Source organism: Myotis brandtii, unplaced genomic scaffold (genome assembly GCF_000412655.1).
Source record: "Myotis brandtii unplaced genomic scaffold, ASM41265v1 scaffold39, whole genome shotgun sequence".
Classification (NCBI taxonomy): Eukaryota; Metazoa; Chordata; class Mammalia; order Chiroptera; family Vespertilionidae; genus Myotis; species Myotis brandtii.
Genome location: NW_005364953.1, coordinates 2,603,932 through 2,616,293, shown reverse-complemented (window position 1 = coordinate 2,616,293; position 12,362 = coordinate 2,603,932). Strand labels below are relative to the sequence as shown.

At 32.5% G+C, this 12,362-nt stretch overlaps 1 protein-coding gene across 9 annotated transcripts in view; it reads right to left on the bottom strand.

Moving 5' to 3' along the window:
* STAG2 (stromal antigen 2) overlaps positions 1-12,362 on the bottom strand; it is a 153,023-nt gene that overhangs the window by 30,514 nt on the left and 110,147 nt on the right. For all 9 annotated transcript variants that reach the window (XM_005872705.2, XM_005872708.2, XM_005872707.2 and 6 more), the window contains 10 exons: positions 11,679-11,796; positions 11,162-11,265; positions 9,640-9,732; positions 9,424-9,513; positions 8,629-8,832; positions 7,051-7,121; positions 6,661-6,748; positions 6,490-6,570; positions 3,988-4,080; positions 1,064-1,238 (listed from right to left, as the gene is read on the bottom strand). In XM_005872705.2, the coding sequence (XP_005872767.1) occupies positions 1,064-1,238; positions 3,988-4,080; positions 6,490-6,570; positions 6,661-6,748; positions 7,051-7,121; positions 8,629-8,832; positions 9,424-9,513; positions 9,640-9,732; positions 11,162-11,265; positions 11,679-11,796 (1,117 nt within the window). The remainder of the gene's footprint in view (positions 1-1,063; positions 1,239-3,987; positions 4,081-6,489; positions 6,571-6,660; positions 6,749-7,050; positions 7,122-8,628; positions 8,833-9,423; positions 9,514-9,639; positions 9,733-11,161; positions 11,266-11,678; positions 11,797-12,362) is intronic.

Genomic DNA, 12,362 nt, shown 5'->3' with positions numbered 1-12,362 from the left:
TCAAGTTAAAAACAAACCCAGAAATTTAAAGAGGTGAAGGGATTGAGAAGCGCAGATTGGTAGTCAAAAGTAGTCATGGAAATGTAAAGTACAGCATAGGGAATACAGTCAATAATATTGTAATAACTATGTATGGTTCCAGGTGGGTACTGGAAATATCGGGGGGAACACTATGTAAAGTATATGACTTTCTAACCACTATACTCTACACCTGAAACTGATACAAAATAATATTAAATGTAAAGTGTAATAGAAAACATTTTTAAAATTTTAAAGTGTAAAAAAAAAATTACATATACCACATACACACACAAGAAAAATGAATAAGGGACACCAAAAGGCATTTCAGGTAAAAAAAAAAAAAGTAAAGTATCATTAAGCATTTGATTAAAAAAAAAAAAACAGAAAGAAGCCACCAAATAGTATTTGTTTTTGCATGACCTTTTCTTGCTTTAAGGCACTGTGTATACAATTAGGGTGTGAAGAGTAACTTAACCCTAGGCAAGGCCGGTTTTAATACTTTCCTGTGAACATTCTATACCATCCCAAACTTACAGAATAGTTTCAAAGATTTCTAAACACTGAGAAATTACATAGTTTAATGTCCTCACTAAAATATAAAAACCTACTTTATGAAAGTATACAACAAAACGTCACTTAAAGAAAGACTTTATTCTGCTCAAATTACCTGAATATTGGTATTACTAATGATTAAGGGAAAGAGGGCATAAATTTCACTGAGTACCTATATGCTCAGGCACTGTACTAGTCACTTCGATCAATTTAGTCAATTCACACAATTCTGTAAAGGTAGTTATAAATTAGAAAAGCAGGGTCAAGGCTAGTGAGAAGCAAAGATCTGGCTTCAAAATCTATGCTCTGTGATACCACACTGTCTTTAAAACGTTGCAAGAATGAACACAAATGTCCTGGAACATGTACCTGTGTTTCATGTTTTAGGCATAAAATATCAAATAGTAGTATAACACTTCAAGATCATTGTTACTTAAATTTGATTTATGGTAGATATACAGATTTAACAAAATGCTAGCAATAAAATTACCTGCACTGTTATTATCATCATCCTGTTCAATGAACACATGATCCAGAATAAAGCTGAGCAACTCAGACTGCAATGATGAATCAGGGGTGTAAACTAATGGTTCTAACATGTCACGCCCTCCTGACATAATCTGATGGCTGAAGATCATCAAAATATCACACAGAATAGTGAAGGCCTGTTTTAAAAAAAAGGACAATATGCTATAAATCAAGGTTTCTTACCAATTGCTACACGTTTAACAAAAAAATAGAATGCAACTTTCTATATTTGGAAATCTTAAGAGTGCAATTTCTATGATAATGACTACTAATATTTACATCATGTTTTACGAACCGCAAGGTAATTTCAAAAATATTCTTTTTTATTTTTAGCACCATTGTTGCTAATCCTCACCTGTGGATTTTTCATTGATTTTTAGAGAGAGTGGAAGGGAGGGAGGGATGGAAGGAGGGAGAGAGACAGAAACATCTTGATGTGAAAGAGACACATCAATTGGTTGCCTCCCCCAGGCTCCCAGACCAGATTGAACCTGCAATCCAGGGACATGCTCTTGACCAGGAATTGAACACAAAACCCTCTGGTGCAAGGACCCACAACTCCAACCAGAGAGACACTGGCCAAGGCTATTTTTAGCAACCTTAAATGACTTGTGTAATATGCTAACATTACCAAAACATGCAGGCAGGACTCAACCTCAGGTTTTCTGACTCCAAATCCTACACTCTTGTGGTATACATTCTCAAATATTAAATAATGCATAAACTTGGTACCATTCTTTTCTTCTATAGAAGAAAAAACATGATACCAAAGAGATGAATATCTCATAGAAGACCTCTTAGGAAAGGGATCACGAAGTCTATGGTACTTTTTAAGTACTCTCAGTGCCAATAGTATATGTGATGCTTACGTAGAACAAACATAAACAAGTGTGGGCTACTTACTACAAATCAGGCAAACCTGATAGGTATCATAATAAACTTAAGGCTAAAGTTTTATCTCAAGGAGCTTAACAAAACTCTACCAGGAGTTTTAAATGAAGTCAAACACTGGTAAAAATAAGTCAGAAGGTAACAAAAAAGTTACCTGTTGGGAAGGGCCAATGAAAATAGAATTTTGGGGTCACAAAGTCAATAGGAAGTTACATTTAAAGGAAGACTACTGCTAGAAATACAAATTATAACATAGTTTTACCTTTTTGGAACTAACCACGTTTCCTTTTTTCTCTTTATGAATTTAATTTTTCTTTCAGTCACTTCTCATTTTACTACTACAGAAGTAATTTATAGCTACCTAGATATGAGTTTACACAAACTTTTGCAAAATACATACATAGTAACAATACAAAGTGATAAGTATGGTTTCATTTTTTAATTAGGTAAACTAGCAGGTCAGGTGAGATGACCAGGATATAGTCCTAGAAGCTTGTTAGGAAGACTGAACAAAAGCTATTTAATGACCAAACCATCTCCAAAACTTGAACAAATTACATAAGCAATTATATGTTTACACTGTTAAAAAAACAACAACACACACACACAAAAAAACAACAGGGAATAAGCTGAATATCTTGGTGGCATATTTTGTGTGTTAAGTTTAGATCAGTGCATATTTCATTAAAATTCTATTCTTATAAGTGTAAAATCTAAACTCAATTTACCACCTTCAGAAATTTCGTTCCTTTCATCTGAATTATAGAGATGAAAATTGAATTTCCAAATCCTTTAATGCTATAATAGAAAATTATATACTGAAAACTGGAAAGAATTCAGCAATGTAATAATTGTGGCAATATACTTTTGCAAGAATGCACAAAATCCAGTAATTGGGTGTTGGCCATTTAATATATTCTAACTTATTTGTGCCCAAGCATGTATATATGGAAGGGACAAAGGGAATTGAAAATAAGAAAACTGAGACCAACAGTTAGGTAATATATTTAACATTTTAGCTGTAACAATCCAAGTGTATTTCTTTAATATTAGTTTAATATTCATTTTCTTAAAAATGAAATAAAGACAAGTGACAAACAAAAGAAAAGGGTTGAACAACTTGGTAGCTTCGTAGTTGAACAATTATAGTTGAACAACTTTCTTGGTAGCTTTAAGAAGTAAATATACCCTAAATTAAAACAAACAGTACTCAACATAACATAAGCTGCTGAAAACCGCACTTATAGTGACTAATGGGGCTCTACCCCAATAAAAAAAGGCTAAGCAAAATGCAATGGTCATAAAACCTTGAAATCACCATAAGCATTTTGACTATATCATTATTAATATTTCTTGTTAAATGATTATAAATTCATCTGTCTCACAAAAGCATTTGTCCAAAAAAAAAAAGATTAATCCTCTGTTAGGGAATTGGAGCTAAATAGGCTCTTAGTCCCAGGATCAGAATTTATTTTACAGATGGGAAAACTACCTATGATACCAGGTAACAGTATATTTCCAGAATGAGAAAGTTAGCAGTATTGGAATCACAATGGTATAAGAGTGAAGACAAAGTTCACATAAGAAAAAATAACTCACACAATCAGGATAGACAGGAATGTCAATATCTGATAATATTCTCAGAGATGATAAAATCATATGGAACTTTCCTCCCTGAGAAATACTTGTTATACTTGTCACTGTCAGGAATAACATTTGTAATTTCATATATTTAACTTGTATCTATGAGTCTGTTTACCAAGAGTGCCATAAAGAAAACAATAACACAGAATAAATACAATGAGGATAATCTATAATGCAATTTATAAAATGTAATACAAAATAAATGCATTAATCTAATTTTTGAGCATGGTATACATGGATGGATATAAGTTATTTCTACTTTGCTCAATATCAGTATATTAAATTTTCTATTTCAGTTCAAATATTTATTAACATTGCTTTAAAAAATTGCTATATATAGTAATTACTAACCTGTTCCTTAACAGTAGTATTCACGTTGGTCAGATAATGCTGACATATCTGACAGAAAACCCTCATCTGTTTCTTTAAACGCAGCAAGTCCTCCTTGAAAAAATTGCACATTTAAAAATACCGTGTAAAAAATCCAGTATTTAAGGTATTTTAAATCACTTAAACATCATACATTTAACTATATTAACTCTGCTTATACATTAGATTTAAAGTTTTCTTTATTATTTATCAGAAAGGAGAACTAAACATGAGACCAATTTTCTTCAAAATCGCAGCTTTCAAAGTATCAGGTATATTAATGGATAATATTCTAAGTGGACTGGGTACTTCAGAATGAGAAAATTTATCCAACTCTACATATGGCTATCTTTAATAAACCCATTATCTCAAAATGCTTAAAGAGTAAGGATTTATACTCCATTCTCAGTTTGTAATGTGAAAGGTGGCCAACTTACGAATGGAAAAAAATTAATTTAAAAAAGAACTGCATCTTTCATTTCTTATGTGAAGGATACTGGTTGTACTTTTAAAAAATAGAGAGAAACAAAAATTAGCTTTGAGGTATTATTCCAATTTTTAAAAATTATATGTCTAATAAAATGATATATATTTAAAAAGATGAATCTTTTTAGTGTATCTTCTCTATTTCTAGATATTTACCAGTTAATTTAAAATAGGAAACCATTCTGTAAAGATCATTAAGGCCTGGCTGGCATGGCTCAGTGGTTGAGCATCAACCTATAAACCCAGGCAGTCACGGGTTCGATGTCTGCTCAGGGCACATGCCCGGGTTGAGGGCTTAATCCCCAGTGGGGGGCATGCAAGAGGCAGCCAATGAATGATTCTATCTCATCATTGATGTTTCTCTCTTTCCCTCTTCCTTTCTCTTTGAAATCAATATATATAGAAAATTATAGCCAGGAAATTAAAAAAAAAAAAAGATCGTCCACACTAATTTATTTAAGGCATAACCTTTGATGTATCTTCTGATACTGAATGTCAAATGACAGACTATCAGTATATATTTGGTACACGTAGTAGGCTTGACTTAAATATTGATTTGGTGAAGAAAACTCAATGAAGCATCAGCATAAATAATTTTGTATCCAATAACATTCATTTTACCCCTTTTCCACTACTAAAAGTATTGCCTTTTTCCCATTTTCATTTTTAACTCGATACTTTCAACGTAAGTGAATAATCATATTTACTAATATGATCACTGTTTCTACTATAAGGTAATTCTTGGGTGTTTGACAAAAAGTACTCTATTTTTAACAACAAAACTGCATTACCTTTTCAAGGGGGAAATGTCCATTTGCTGATATAACAGCATCTTGTGCTAAAAAAGCTCAGAGAAATTCTAAGCATTTAAAATTTTCTGTGGTTTCTATGCGAAACAAACTTATAATCAAGAGAATTCCTGGGAGCACTTTTCTATTTACTAGATGGGATACTGCCTGATTCATTTATTGTTCTATAAAGCCAAGTAGGTCTTTTGTTTTTTAAGAGAGAATTTCTTTATGAGGAAAATACCTACAAACAACTAATTCTGTAACTTCCAGATACTACTTAATATTTATAAAAATATGCCCAAATAATATTTAAGGCAACATCTACTGCTATAAATAAGTACAATGTTTCTTTTCTTTTTTAAAAAAAAATATTGTTTTATTGATTTCAGAGAGGAAGGGAGAGGGGATAGAAATACAATGTTTCTTTTCTTTTTTAAAAAAAAATATTGTTTTATTGATTTCAGAGAGGAAGGGAGAGGGAGAGATAGAAATATCAATGATGAGAATCATTGTTTGGCTGCCTCCTGCACGCCCCCTAATGGGGATCGAGCCCGCAACCAGGGCATGTGCCCTTTACTGGAATCAAACCCGGGACCCTTCAGTCCTTAGGCCGACTGAGCCAAAACAGTTAGGGCTGTATAACGTTTCAAGCGAACAATTTACAAATGGAAAGACAGTACTATTTAGTTCAGTTATTAACACACCAAGGATTACCATTACAGGTAAAATTTTTGAAAGTTCTAAGACATAGTAGCTGGAACATCACACTCAACCAGAAAATGATTTATCAATTTGGAAAAGAGAGATTCTGAGTATGAACGAGATGATCCTAAAACAATGCCAAGGCTTGTTATCATCAATTTATGTAATCCAATAGCTGCATCTGCTTGTTTCAAAGGCTCTTGGTCATCGTTTACAAAATTTATATTTCTCAAAAAAGTACTCAATACTTTTGAGGATAATATGGAAATCCATAAATTGTGCCACCTTCAAATGTGAACAATTTCTAATTTTAAATCATACTCTGAAGCAAAACAAGTTTTCGATCAATATACATCAAACTACAAATATAATTATTTTTTAAAGTACACATGCCTAAACAGATCAGAAGCAAGACTTTACCAAAATAAATTGGTCCTATTAAATGTATAAGCTTGCTGAAAACAGTTAATGACATTAATAAAAACTCCAATGAACTGCCACCAACCTTTGTAGAGCTGCTTTCAGTTATCTTTGCAAGCTGCCAAAGGATTACATAGTGAGTACATTGCAGTGCATGAATAACGATCTGTAAAAAGAACCAAGAAAATAAAGTTAAAATTAAAGTTACAATTCTTCATTCTCAAAGTTAAGTATGAAACTTGTAAATAATAAAAACCTGCTCAGGCATGTCTCCATTTTCAATTCCGGTTTTCAATAGTTTGTAATTACAAGCAAACAAATCCCACTTTGAAAGGTCATGGGCACTGTAAAAAAAGAATTAAGTTATATTAAAAAGTTAAGCTTAATCACATTTGTTTTGGACTTGAATGTTAACAGAATGATGTTAAAATATATCAAACTTTTTAAGATGCATCACATCAGCAAAAATGTGTATTTCTTTACAAATATGTTAGTTCATAATTTTTCAGTGATTATCCAATTCAAGTACTTTCCCCCAAAAAGCACAAGAAACTTAGCAAGGAATTTGATAGCTTTATAACCTCAAAATATGCAAGTTGGTTTTGCTACACTTTTAAGAAATCAGAAACTTTAAGATTCAACTTACTTATGAAAAGCAGTGATTCTCTTCAATGTTGACAATACCTGGTATGCATCATCTTCATCAGGTTCTTCACCCTATGAATATTAATTATACAATATTAAACATTAATAACTACCAAAGTGAAACACTTCAGGCTATCACATTGGCGGCACTACCTTGAAAAGAAAGAATAACCTAATAAAACCCAAATATTAACTGTGCCAGTATATACCTAAATCTGGCTAAATTTAAAGTAATATGGCTGGAATAATGAGGTGACACAGTTGTTATCACAAATACATTATACCCAAGAGAGAAAAAGTGAATGACATTCTCACTTTTTCCTTCATGTAACCTAGACACAAAACTGTGAAGACATCTGCTCTTTCACAGTAATAAATACATAGGGACAATAAAGAAAAATATATTAGAGGACAAGCAAAAGATCATAAAGATAACACCTACAGGACAAACCCTACACAAAAGAAATAGAGCACTCAAGAAAGATGTATCAGACCAATCACAATTAATTTGGAAAAAAAGCTCTGAGTAAGGACTAGGCATGCTAGTCCTTTCTGGATATCAACTTTACAATTTAAAGTGACTTAAGTTTTTGAAAACTGTACGAGTCTTAATACATGAAACTTATAAAGTTTGTTAAATACTTCCCAACTTACTGTATCAAACCCTGGGTCTCTCAAAAAATGCTTAGTTGTTTTTAAACTTTAATTTTTCTACAAAGTAATTAAACTTAATTAACAAAATACTGGTTGATTTTAAATTATCTTGTCCTAGTAACAATCACATCCAGGGAAGAATACAGCCATTAAAAATTTTAACTAATAATGTGATCATTGTACACCAAAATAATTGAACAAACTGCCAATTAAGCAAAAATTAGTAAGCATGCAACGTTACACATGAACAAAAAGAATGTTAAAAAATTCTAAAACAAGAAACCTGAAAATTACAAAGTCCCTATGATTTTTGCAGCATTAATGATAAAAGTGATGTTGAAAAGACTTAACTACATTAATTTAAGTATGAATTTTTATTGTATGCAAATCCATTAGACTGTTAAATATATTTCCAGAGATGATAAAAATCACAATAAAAATACAAGTGTGTTTGAGTGCCGTGCTTTAAGCCTCTTTAGAAATACAATAGATAGACCATCCAAAACCCAAAATTAGACAGTGGGTATAACAGCAGTTCCTCCAAGTTTTATGATATCAAAGACCATATACTAAGAAATACAGTACCCTACTTTTGAGACTGCATGGCCAGAGGCTAGCTCTACTTTTCTGTTTCATTAAAACCCTGTTCCATAATAGCCTCATATTCAACTAAACCCTGGCAACTTCCCAGATCATTTCTTTAAAATAAAATAAAAAGATGTTAGTTTTGCATTCACCTTCCCCCAAGTCACAGATTTTACCACCTTCCTATGTTGGTGTAGGAGTAATAGTAGCACGATGAATCATCGAACAAAAAGTCTGAACATCTTTTCAACATACTGCTAGGGACTATCACTAGGACAGGTGAATAATTCAGTTACTGAAGGGGAGGGGGCCCAACTGACAAAATACTTGTAATATATACCTCTTGCAGAAAATCTTCAAGGAGCCGGTTAAATTTATCCGCCAACTCGTCTATCAGTTGACTTCTTGAAATATCTACTCTGTTGAAGATTGTAAACTCTTCATTACAGAGCGCATGGTAAGTTTTAGAACATGCTTCCAAAACATCTGTATCTGTGTGCTTCTCTACAATATTCCGGATTTGTCGTAATAAGGCATCCAAATGCTGCAAAATCAAAGTTGTTGTTTTGTTTTGTTTTTTCATTAAAACGAATGTATACATGGTAGGCATAAAATGAGTACACCATGATGGTGAAAAGCTTAAAATAAAGTAACTCTGCAAGTAGGACATACATTTTGTGGTGTTTTTCTAGTCATGGTAAATAAATGCACTGATCCACCCATACTTATTTCCTTAACATTAACAGGAATAATATCACCATTTCATAGGGCTCTGATGAGAATTTTAATACATAAAGAACTTACAACAGTTCCTGGAAATTAAAAATATTCAATGGATATTAGCTGCTTTCTTTTTGTAATTGTTATTGTCCTGTTACCCACCCCCAATCTCTGTAAATAATCAGTGATAGTCACATAATGGCTAGGAATGAGAGTATGGCTGTGCATATGAATCAAGGAGAAGCTGCATTAGTGCCATTCTCTAAATCCAACTTAATAAAATAAAGAAGACATGTAAGCTATGTTTCCTTACACATTAGAAGTTACAAATATATTTTTAAAAATAGTTTAAAACAATGTGATGAACTAAACTAATACTTTTTCAAGGTGTTTTAATACACAGAAAACAGCATACCTTTTCTAATCGTCCAGTGGTATATATTTCCAAGTCAAAGTATTGAGGCAACTGCAACAAGTTAGTCACCTTTTCTGCATCTACAGAGTACTTTGAAATTTAAAAAAAAATTAAAAACATCACAGTAATGGTAAACATTACAATAAAATTCTGTGTGACATTTCCAAACAAGATCTGTCATTTCTTATTAACATTCTGATATTGACATAAACTTACTTTAGCTAATAACTGAGGAAGGGCCACAGCAAAAAGTTCAGTGATTTTTGTCCTGTCATCCAATTGGGTCTTCTTCTCCTTCGCTGTCAGCACCTAAAAGATAACACAACATTTATAAGTACTAAGCCACTGACACTGTTAGGTACTCTCTAGTTTAAGATATACAAAATAAATAATAAAAGTACGTTTTAGATGATGGATACAAAAATTTCTACTATAAAACTTGAAACCCAAAAGTGACAAAGAGAATAACCTACACATTATAACAAAAAAAAGCCACCTAAAATAACAACAACCACACACAAAAAAAACAACTTTGAATAGTTCTACAGGCAAAATCAATACCCAATTAGACTAACCAAGAAGCAGCTGTTAGGAACAGGAAATATAGTTTAGGAGCTTACATAATAATAGGATTGAATAGCATTTCATCCTACTCTAAACTGCAGGCCATGATCCATGGGTTCTGAATTCAACATAGTAAGTCACTACCAGTAATTAAAAAACAGAAAGGAAACAAAAGAAAATAGAATACATCACATACTCTAAGTTTTATTATTTGATGAAATTTCGTTTAGTTACACACAAAAACACATATATAGATATGTACTAGGTCATAATATAAAATTCTATTTTTGTGCTTCACAATCAAAAAAGCTTGAAATGTAATTGTTGGTCTACAATACAAATATATGTGAACTTTGGAATAATACATTAAAATCTAATCCCAGGAAACAGGAATTTCCCCATTTTAAATATATTTTAGAATTGATTTGTTATTTACTTTTCTTTATAATTGATTTTTAGAGAGAAAAGAAGGGAGAGGGGGAGAGAGAAACATCGATGTGAGAGCGAGACATCCAACAGCTGTCTCCTGCCCGGCCCCCCACTGGGGATAGAGCCCACAACTCAGGCAAGTGCCCTGATGGGGCAACAAACCCTGTTGGTGCATGGGACAATACAAAACCAGCTAAGCCACACCAGCCAGAGGAGGAATTTCCCCATTGTAATGAATAATTATGTTTTCTTCATTAAAAGCAAATCTAAAACCCTTGGCAAAGTATCTAAGGTAGTTAGAGTGTCATCCCAATATGCCAAAGTTGCGGGTGCGATCCCCGGTCAGGGCACATAAAAGAATCAGCCAATGAATACATGAGCGGGACAACAAATCTCTCTCTATCTTTCTCTCTCTCTCTCAAGTCAATCAATAAAAAAATGGAAAGCAAATCTAAAAATAAACCAGGATGGACAAATGCACCATTCTAAAACAGTGCACTATATTCAGTCTTAAAGGCAAAAAACTGTCAATCACTGTATCTCTGCATAACTTAACAAAGTATCTTATGGAAGGAATTTTCCAAATTGCTAACGTTCTAAAATTTACTTCTAACATATATTTACAAGCAAAGATCATCTGAAAAATAAGAGATTTTAAAATTTGATTCTATAGTTACAAATGTAATTTTATAAATGATATTTAAAAAAAGACATTGTTTAGAATACTAAAAATGTATTGGCATACCCTTTTTCCTGTCCCTCTTCCCACAGGAGGATGACATTCAGCAGCTTGTCTGATGGTACAAAGCATTATTTCAATCAGAGCACTCTCTTGTCTGTCTGTCAGTGCTGAAAAAACAAAATCAGAGTTAATGTATTTATTTTCCCTAAATGGCATTTATAATTATTATTACATAAGAGCTCCTTCTGCCTGTGATAGACCTAATATATAAAAAAAAATTCCATTACTTTATCACAGAAAAGATCCAAACAAGTGAAACTTTCCTAAAAATTACAAATCTGTATACCACTGGTTCAAAATTTGAGCAAAGATAGTATGAACACAGATACAAAAAAAATTAAAGACTGTTGAGGGCAACTACATCTATCTACATAGCATAAAATGCATGTGTATGAAAACAGAATTATTCACAAAGGTTTTTCACTCAATTATTTTAGCACAATAATAAACAAATGGAATAAGTAAAACCTATTTTCAAAACTGTCTAGACAATAAAAATACCATAATTAAACATCCTTACCTTCCTCTCCACTAAGTGGCTCCTCCAGCAACAAGCTATTCATACATTCCCAGTCTTTCAGCAGCTCAGTAGCACAGTCCCACATGCTATCCACAAGGTATGCTGCATGCTCATGTAACTAATTAAAAAAGAGCAAGTTACTCTTAAACAAATAGCATACTAGCCTTAACTCAAAAGAAAGGAAGCTTTGTGAACACCATGTACAAACGTAAACAGCAATCTGCTTTTGAGTTAAGATGGAAGAAAGGACAGAGAATAATGGCCTTACTTGCTGTGTATAAGTAAACCTTGCTAGTTGGTAGCATTAAACATTTCTGATAATAATCTTTAACATGGAATTTATTTTTGAAAATATTACATGCATGCATATTTAGAGCCTAATTGGAATTAATATTACATGAGTTAACTGTTCTCAATTATAAAATAATAGTGTCCTGGTGCACAGGTTCGTGCACATTGAAAGAAAATTAATTAGAAGAAATATTTTAATATCGCTATTCGCCCTTTCTCTATAATAGAGTATCAACCAAATTCACGATCAACAATGTCAGATCAAAACACATGCGGGTATTGGCGCCAGCGAGAACTTTGTATGTATCGCACATGCGCTAGTCAACTTAGCCTTTTATATATATATACACTAGAGGCCCGGTGCACAAAAATTTGTGCACTGGCGGGGCGGGG